At 33.3% G+C, this 10454-nt stretch overlaps 1 protein-coding gene across 1 annotated transcript in view; it reads right to left on the bottom strand.

Annotated features, from left to right (window-relative positions):
• Positions 1 to 446: 446 nt before the first annotated feature.
• The window catches only part of LOC103680572 (butyrophilin subfamily 1 member A1-like), a 63322-nt gene continuing 53314 nt past the window's right edge, over positions 447 to 10454 (bottom strand). The window contains exons 6-8 of the mRNA XM_040622729.1: positions 2964 to 2990; positions 2806 to 2832; positions 447 to 1099 (exon numbers count right to left, since the gene is read on the bottom strand). Of these exons, the coding sequence (XP_040478663.1) occupies positions 525 to 1099; positions 2806 to 2832; positions 2964 to 2990 (629 nt within the window). The 3' untranslated portion in view covers positions 447 to 524. The remainder of the gene's footprint in view (positions 1100 to 2805; positions 2833 to 2963; positions 2991 to 10454) is intronic.

Below are 10454 nucleotides of genomic sequence, written 5' to 3'. Positions count from 1 at the left end.
AACCTAATTTAAAACCATTCTGTTTCAACTTTATCTGTGTCCCATAGGTCTTCTACTTTCTCACCTAGGCCCGCTCTTACTGCACTTCATGTCATCTTGAATTGAATTAACATTCCTTCATCATTTGCAGAAGTAGATACATCTTTTGGGTATTTTATTTATGTTATGTGGCCTTGAATTGTCATCAAGTAAATTGAACAGCATGCAATTCAAATCATTCTTGTCCATTAATAAAAGTACATACTTGAGACTGAAAAGATAAAAAGGTATAATTTATGACACTGATGCTTAGATTTATTTAAAGGAAAAAAATCCAGCAGATTTTTTTTATGTTGAATAATTATTTTTATTTAATAATAATTTTTATTATATTATGTTAGTCACTATACAGTACATCCCTAGTTTTTTATGTAAAGTCCCATGATTCATTACTTGCATATAACACCCAGTGCACCATGCAATACATTTTATATATATGTACGTATCCAAAGATTCAGCAGATTCAAAACAAGGCATTTTTTCCCTCAGTAACATGGAACATCTTCTTCCTGTGGCTTCTCTATATTACCTAATGGCTGGATGGTCAAAGGTTGTTTATTTTGTCCATTGTAGAGGGGGCCAGGGTAAAAGTATGGTCTCAAGGCTTCTGTGAAGTGCTGTTTGTAGGTGTAGATGTGAGACAGGTGGGTCACATTATAAAAGGAGACCTTCCCAGCCTCATAGTCCAGGAAGATTCCAACAATCTCAGGAGGTTCCTCAAGGTGGAGTGTTACCCGTGGATTTGCAAGAGCTTGGTAGTCATTACCTTTTTTTAAGCACAATGTCCATATCCCAGACTCTGGGGAGACCAAGATTTCTCCTTGTCTGCAGACAGAATCTTTACAAATGCCTAGAGTCCATTTCATTTTATCTTTCACATTCACTTCCCAGTAGTGTCTACCTGTGGAAAATTTTTGCTGACCTAATACAGAGATTAGGTTATCAAATCGTTTCCTACTTTTGGGTAGTTCCTGCATGGTAGCAATTGCTTTCACACTTTTGTTGTCTTCAGCAACTTGGAGATATGGGTGAGCTGTCTCTGGATCCAGGGTAACATTTTCTATGGAAGAATATGTTGTCAGTCTTGGCTATGATCAATAATAATCCACAATAATTAACACAATGTACAAGCCCTTCTTCTGTCTAGGAACTTCCTCTAGCTTTCCTCAAATGAAGCTCTCCTTTCCCTCAGGTCATGCTTTTTATATCACCTCTATTTATCAACTCACAGACTTGAGCACTTGATAATGAACATCTGTCCAGAATGGAAATAAAATGAATATCTAAACATACAGATTTTTTCTAGTCAAAATATTTTTTGCAAATATCAATATTACATTGAATACTTATTATGTGCCTAGTGCTATTTGAAGCACATTTATAAATATTTAATTTTCATAACAAAGCAATAAAATGGAGAAATGTTTTTATTATGTAGCTGAGACAGCAAAGGTTTAGAGAAATTTATTCAAATATGATTACTATTATCCATAAATGTTTGGATTCAAGTTCATATCTATCTAAGTTAGTATGAATTAATGAAGAATATTTTTATATATTTACTTTAAATCTGAATGTTCTGGCAATTTAAACACTGCTCTAATGAACTCCTTATTATCTAATGAAATTTAACTCAATTTACTGAATTATTTTTTTTCTAAAAGTGCCATTATATGGGTACAAAATTTCACAGATACATGAATTCAAAAATAATTTTTAAAGTGTTGAAAGCATATAAACACAGAAGCCTGAGATAAAAATGATCTAGATATTTACCTAATTACACAAGATTCTGTTAATATGGTCTATAACTATTTTTCCAATGAATTAATAGTTGCAGGTAAAACTAAATTTTACTTTGTTAGTACAACCAACCACAGAGAAAATTCAACTAGTATTAAAGTAATATAAAAATAACTAAGGAATTTTATACGTTAGCACTGTAAATATAGGATTATGTTCCCTTAAAGCTGCTGCAACTATTTTGCTCATAGGCATTTTTTTCCAAGGCAATATCTGATAAATACACTCTATTTAGTTTCAACTGGTAAATGCGCTTGTAAAATTGTCTAGTGAATGTGAATACTATGTCAATTAGTTATATAATCTGGAGAAATCTCTTATGTATACTCATCATATTTTCTTTATAAAGCATTGTACTAATACCTGACTTTTCTTCCTCAATAGTGTTTTTGTGGGAATCAAATGAAGATACTTCATTTGAAATAATTTATACAAAACTGTGAAATGTAACACAAATTGCTATTGTTCCTAATATTAAACAAAGGTCATAAATTTGACAATTGTTAGAATTCAAAAGATCCTGAAGGAGAAAGTCGTTTTCAATTTGACAAATCAATTTTTTGTGAATCATAGGCAATTAGTGTCATTGTGTCACTAGCCTCCATCCTAACACAGCTCCGTGGCAACCTACATTTACCCCCTTCCCTGTCAGCTACTCCTTATTACCATCCCTCAACTCATTTCTGGTTCTGAAAAGCATGTTGATGATATCATTTTGGGTTATAATATTCTGCTTCCCTCCACCACTGAATCTCAGAGAGCAGCACCATTTGTGATATGTAAGGAGCTATAGCTATAAACTACTCAAAAAAAAGCATGACAAAATGGAAGTTTTTGAGGGGAAAAAATTGTGTGTGTGTGTTCTGTGTGAGTTTGTGAGTGTTTACAGTCTCCCTTCTCTGGTGGCCCAGTGTGCTGGCTAAAAATAAGAATCCATATCCAAGTACTTCAGTCTTTAGTTACCTGCATATCTTCGAGCAAATTCCAACCCTAAAATTAAAAAAAAATTAAAAAAATTTGAAACCAAGATTTAACAGTGAGTAAAACAGGAACGTGATGTGTGGTCAAAAGGCAGGTAGGTGCATGAGTCAGGGCTAGAGGTGGCCATTTTCATTACTCACCTTCTTTTCCCAGGAGCTTTAGCCTTTCTGAAAGAATGAAATGTAGTGAGAGTTTGCTTTGAAATATATTTCCATTTCTATCCTCACAGAGAAATATTACTTACCAAGTTCTCCATGAAGCTTTCCTGAAAAGCAAAACAGTGACAAATCCTTGTGAGAAGTTGGTTAGGACTTGTTAACTAAACTTTCTAAGGTTTACACATGTAAATAATTTGTGTAAAAAAAAAAAGAAAAGACAATGGTTGGATTTAAGTTACATATTTGGAAAATAATGGTTTAAAGCCTTTTGGTTGGCTTTGTTTTAACATAATTCCAAGGATCATAATGCAAATTTTGATGAAAATTTGAGAGAGAAATTTGAAAGAGAAATACTCTCCCAGGTTCTTGCATTAAGCACATTTACCATGCAGACTGCAGACTGCCCTCACCAAAAAGCATGAGTCGAAGAACCCAGCACTGAAAGCACCAGTGAGGTTTGGATATAATTTCTGTTCCTTTGCACCTGAAGAATTAAAAACTAAATGCACTTAGTTATAATGATTGTTATAACTGATTGTTTTGAAAATGCAAATTTGTCCCAAAATAATTAACATATTAAGGAAGAATTTGAGTACATTGTGAATTTTGAATTTTTTATATGTGATTTTGTGGTATGGAAATCTCTATCCCATTGAATCTAGAGGCATAGAAATACATACAATATATCAACACATACACAAATACACACAAATAGGCACACATCTCAGAAGGACAATGACATACACCCATCCACAACTGGTATTGCAATTTTCCTCACTGCCACTTCACAGAGACTACAAGCCACCACCCTCACCATTGGTGCACAGCTCCATGCCCTATTTCTTTGGTTTTTATCCATATTTCTTTGCTGTTCTTTTTCTCCCTTTTTTCTAATTTATCTCATTATTGTCTGTTTATTTTATTCTCTTCTTTTGCACAAGTTTTTGGACATGGAGGTGGAGGTAGGGGAGGTACATGGACCCACATGTAAACTTCGGGGTCTCTTTCAAGATAAAGTGCCATATTATTGTAGTGTATAGATATTTCCTAACAATTTAACAAGTATAAGATTCTGAAATCTATGTGAAATAAGTCAAGCAGAGAAAGACAATTCTCATATGATTTCTCTCATCAATGGAACATAAGAATTAGGAAGATCGGTAGGGGAAGAAAGGGATAAAGAAAGGCGGGGTAATCGGGGCGGGGAATGAAGCATGAGAGACTATATGGACTATGAGAAACAAACTGAGGGCTTCAGAGGGCAGGGGGTGGGGGAATGGGATAGACTGGTGATGGGTAGTAAGGAGGGCACATATAGCATGGTGCGCTGGGTGTTATACGCAACTAATGAATCATCGAACTTTACATCAGAAACCAGGGATGTACTGTATGGTGACTAACATAATATAATAAAAAAAAACATTAAAAAAAGATTCTGAAATCATTTTGATAGTTTTTGTTTTATAAACAGTTCACCAACAAAATTTTTTACTACCATGCCTATAATGTCCTGTTATAGACTGAATTTCTTTCTAAAAAATTCTTATGTTAAAATCTTAACCCCCAATGTGATTATAATTAGGTCATGATAGTGAAGCCCTCATGAGTAATATTAGTGCTCTTATTAGTAGAGACATAAGCATTGTTCTTGTTCTCAGCTTTCTGCTATCTGAGAACACAGATGGCCATCTGCAAACCAGGAAGAGAACTCTCAGACACCAGATATGCTGGTGACTTGACCTTGGATTTCCCAACTTCTAGAACTGTGAGAAAAATCAATAAAATGAAATGACAGCATAAAGAATGGGAGAAAGTATTTGTAAATCATGATAAAAGAATTAATACCCAGAATATATAAATAAAATATCAACTCAATATCAAAAATCAAACAATCTGATTAAAGAATGGGCAGAGGAAATGAGCAGACATTTTCCATAGAAGGCATACAAATGCCCAAAAGAACAACAGGCACATGAAAAGATGACCAACATTATTACATACATATATATTCACAAGGAACATTTGTTACATTTTATTCATGACAGTCCTAATTTAATTGCAAAAATGTTCTACTTATCTAACACATTTTTATTGAGGGCCTTCTTCAGACAAAGATCTATTTTCATTGTGATGAGTATAACACAGTCTTAACCCACAGAGACATTGACAAGCAGCCAGCCAACTGAAACACCATTACATGTTATATATTATATATATTATATATAGCATTTATTATTACTTAACAATGAAAAAGAAGGAAAAGACACTTGTGATCACATGAATGGAAATGAAGTTTGAAGGCATTATGCTATGTGAAGTAAGTCAGAAAGAGAAATAAAAATACTGTATGGTATCACTTGTATGTGGAATTAAAAAAACAAAACAAAACACTGAAGTCATAGAAACAGAGACTAGAATGTGATTACCGAGGTTGAGGGTGGGGAGTTTCGGAGAGATGTTGGTCAAAGTGTAAAAACTTACAACTGGAAGATGAGTAAGTTCTGAAGGTCTTTTGCACAGCCAGGGATTGTAGTCAACATTTCAGTATTATAAACTTCAAAGTTGCTAAGATGATAGATCTTATTTTTTCTTATTCAACAAATGAATTATAATTATGCAACATTATGGAGGTGTTAGCTGATACTATGATAGTAATTGCACGGCAATACATAAATGTACCAAATCAACATGTTGTATACCTTAAACTTACACAATGTAATATGACAATAACATTTCAATAAAATATATAAACAATTATCTTATTTTATTAATGTTATACAGAACCACCTTCAAGTTGTTAAGGGACTAGGTTTTAAATGTCCTCACCACAAAAAAGAAATGATAATTATGTGATATGATGTTGATGTAAGAGGTATTAGCTAATGTTAGTTTGGTCATCATATTGCAATACAGAAATGAATTAAATAAAAAATAAAAATAAATTAGAATTCTTATGGAGATGAGCTTTGCCAGGTACCTTACTGAATATAAAATGCTTATTATGTGTTCAATATCGTGTTTAATATTTACTTGTGATTGATATGTAAGTTAAGTATATTTAGCATCCAGTTATCAACAGAACTCTTCTTTCTTTTGCAAAAGTTTTACATTTACTAGAAAATAAAGTTAATTTATTTTAAATAGTCTACTATCAATATGCATGTATATCACACATTCACCTTCATCAAAATGGTGATTTTATTTTATAATGCAGATAATAAAATAATACTCTAAGAAAATTATAACAATAATTGGGTATCATTTTAACACATTAAATTGTATAATGTACTCATAATTATCATTTAATTTTTCTAGGTGTGTTAGCACAAGAATATAGATACCACAACAGAAATCACAGTCATGCAAAATGAGGAAGAAATTTGTATTCAAAGATATGGCATAGAGGTTTAAGTAATATAAATATTTATGACACAGAAAATGTCATGCAGTTAAAGACATAGCAATTATTAACTTTTTAAGGTACCTCCACATGTTTTCCAAAGTGGCTGTACCAACTTGCATTCCCACCAACAGTGTAAGAGGGATTCCCTTTCTTCACATCCTCTCCAACATTTGTTGTTTCCTGCCTTGTCAATTTTTGCCATTCTAACTGGTGTAAGGTGGTATCTCAAGGTGGTTTTGATTTGAATTTCCCTTATGGCTAATGATTTTTTCATGTGTCTATTAGCCATTTGTACATCTTCATTGGAAAAGTGTCTGTTCACATCTTCTGCCCATTCTTTGATTTGATTATTTGTTTCACGTGTATTGAATTTGAAAAGTTAAAAATTGAGCTACCCTATGATCCAGCCATTGCACTACTGGGTATTTACCCCAAAGATACAAACGTAGTGTAGAGAAGGGCCATATGCACCCCAATGTTCATAGCAGCATTGTCCATAATAGCGAAATTCTGGAAGGAGCTGAGATGCCCTTCAACAGATGACTGGATTAAAAAGATGTGATCTATATATACAATGGAATATTACTCAGCCATCAGAAAGAATGATTACACAACATTTGCAGCAACATGGACGAGACTGGAGGATATAATGCTAAGTGAAATAAGTCAAGCAGAGAAAGACAATTATCATATGGTTTCACTTATTTATGGAACATAAGAAATAGGAAGATCGGTAGGAGAAGGAAGGGAAGAAGAAAGGGGGGGTAAACAGAAGGGGGAATGAACCATGAGAGACTGTGGACTCTGGGAAACAAAGTGAAGGCTTCAGAGGGGAGGGGGGTGGGGGATTGGGATAGGCCGGTGATGGGTATTAAGGAGGGCACACATTGCATGGTGCACTAGGTGTTATATGCAAATAATGAATCATGGAACATTGCATCAAAAAACTGGGGATGTACTGTATGGTGACTAATATAACAATATAAAAATTATTAAAAAAAGAAAAGAAATACCAATTATGTCAATAGATAATACTATTTTAAACTAGCGTCTCCTGGCAATCAGCTAAGGATGGTTCAAAATATGAACAGAACTTTCTCAATCTATAACCAAATCATATCTCCACCAGGTATGATCTGTGTGATATCAAGAAAGTACCTTAAATTAGGATGATACTGTATTCTATAATGTGATGGATAAATGAGCTAATGTGAAAAATTTTAAAAAATTGCATTCAGCAACTGGTATTTAACTTATCTGACATGTCCCACAAGCAAGATTTACTACTTTTTATCATGACATTCCTTAATTAATTTAATTGCCAAAATTTCCTACTTATCCAGTACATTTTTATTGAGGGTCTTTGTCAGACCAAGATCTATTTTCATTGTGATGAGTATGACAAAGTCTCTCAACTCACAGAAACAAAGACAAGGTGCCTGCCATTGAAACATGATTCTAAAATCAAGGTGCTTTAAGAGAACAAGAAGCATCAGCAGAGGGGCACCTGGGTGACTCATTCAGTTAAACATTCAGTTTAACATTTGCCTTCAGCTCAGGTCATGATCTCAGGGTCCAGGGATCCAGTCTGGGAATTTGGAATCCTGGCTCCCAGCTCAGCAGGGAGCCTGCTTTTCTGGCTCTCTCTCACTCTCAATCTCAAACGAATAAATAAAATCTTTTAAAAAAAAGTGTCAGCAGAGGCACAGATTCTGACTTTAACAAGGATAATTTTCTTTTTGTTCAATTAAAAACATCATTTGTTATAAAAAATAATATGTGTTAATGTATTTTAAAAAATAAAAGAGGGAAAAAATATCCCACGAGGTTTCCATTAACCAGTTACAACCACATTAAAATACTTTGCCAACTCTGGATTTTATATGCAACCAATGAATCGTTGAACACTACATCAAAAGCTAATGATGTACTTTATGTTGGTTAGTTGAATTGAAATTAAAAAAATAAAATAAATAAAAATAAAATATTGTGCCATATGCTCTATGTAAATATCCAGAATATTTTACCCCACAATAACAAAAGGAATAATCCAATACATGGTTTTCATAATGTGCACTATTTTTTTCAAAATTAATTTTAACATAGTCCATGAAAATAAACACTCTTCTATAACATAATCTAGTGATTGGATGGTTTCCTTTTTTGTAAACAACATTTCATAAAATAGTCCTTTTTTGTGCACTGAATTACTGATTTTTCCCTTATTCTCATAAAAGTAAAAAACAAAACTATTGATCATTTATAAATCTCATCTCTGAGCTAATCTGAGAGAAACAGAAAAAAAGAGAAAAGACACACAGAAAAATGACTGAATCAAAAACATATTAAGTGAAAATACAGTTTGTTACTTAAAGACCAAAGACAAAGCAATAAATTAAAAACAGAATAAAGTTTAAACTTTTTTTTCCCCAAATGTCAATGAGGGTTTGGTACTATTTATTAGAATTTTAGGCAATTGAAGAGATAACTAACGGTAACAGAGTTGATAAATTACTGGCACTAGGATATTGAATTTTATTGCCATCTCAGTGAACAAAATCAATGTATCCAGGCGCCCAGGCTAGAAGAGAGGGATGGTTGTTTGTATTTCCTTCTCCCATCACCTCCTACTTCACCCTCCACCTTGAGTTCCTCATTGGGACTTCTTGATTCTAGCTCCATCATAGGTTTCCATCATGGTCATCCCCTCCTGAGTCTTTCTCAACTACTGTGGAAGTCCCTTTACTGGTTTCCTAATGCCCATTCTTGCACACATCATTGGATTCTCTAATGCAGTCTTTTTAAAACACTAATCTTATAATCTTATTAGGTTTAATCCATCCTCACTCAAAATTCTTCGGTTCCTTTAACCACTCATAGGAATGATGTTAAATTCTAAAAGTGACAAGTTGTTTATGATCAGCCTTCTGTCTACATCCTCAGTCATATTTTCTCCTAGTTCTTTTTTTAAAAGATTTTATTTATTTGTTTGACAGAGAGAGAGTAAGCAAGAAAGAGAGAGACAAGCACAAGCAGGAGGAGAGGGAGAAGCAGACTCCCAGCTGAGGAGGGAGCCGAGTGCAGGGCTTCATCCCAGGACTCTGGGATCATGACCTGACCAAAGGCAGATGCTTGACTGACTGAGCTACCCAGGTGCCCCTCTCCTAGTTCTTTATCCTGTTTTTTTGTTTGTTTGTTTGTTTTTAATTTTTGTTATTCTTGTTTTAATGTTAGGTGCACGAGGTAAAGAATATGTGCTTTGTTTTTACCTATGTATTGTCATTTTAAAACACAATTTGTTTGATATAACAGACTTTGATAAATAAATGTAGGTTGTTGATGATGATCATAATGATGATAAATAATATATTTTCCTGTCAGAATGTATCCCACATGACTAACCTACCTCTCTTAAACTATAAATAAATGCTTTCCTTCTTTTAAGGATAACTAGCTTTATTTATTTATTTTTAATAAGAGAAGAGTTGTTTGTTGGCATTCTCTGTCAAATGAATTCAAGTTATTTCTTTACTCCAAAGGAATATTAATTTAATTCTGGGAAAATGAGTTGAGAAGAATTATTGGAAATGTAATAAATTGATGTGCAATGGTTTTCAGAATTGGATTAATGTGAAGTTAATCTGATTTCATCAGAATGGGTTTATGTTATACAGATCTACTCCGAATACTTTTACTTTTGATCAACAGTTTTCATTAAATGAGAATATTTGTCACACAGAAAATTTAAATCCGAATATGATTCCAAAGTCAGATAAAGCAAGGACAGTATTGCAAGCACTATCCTGTGGGTCTCCAAGCCAAGAATCACGGAGTCAGAAAGAAACCACAGATTTTACACAGGATTTCTCTCTTTCATTAAACTACTGGCTTTATGCAGGATTTTTCTTACACATTAAAGAGATCAGTAGTTACATAATAACTAAATAATATATACAATTAGTGGCATTGAAGACTAACCATGAGACTTTCTTGAGAAGTCTCTTAAGTAAGCAGGTATACATTTCTTGGATGAGTTTACATAACTAAGTATAGCTAAGTTTACATATAAG

The sequence above is a fragment of the Ursus maritimus genome, unplaced genomic scaffold, assembly GCF_017311325.1.
Source record: "Ursus maritimus isolate PB19 unplaced genomic scaffold, ASM1731132v1 scaffold_5, whole genome shotgun sequence".
NCBI classification, from domain to species: domain Eukaryota; kingdom Metazoa; phylum Chordata; class Mammalia; order Carnivora; family Ursidae; genus Ursus; species Ursus maritimus.
Note: the sequence above shows the minus strand (reverse complement) of the source record. Positions and strands in the feature narration are given on the sequence as shown.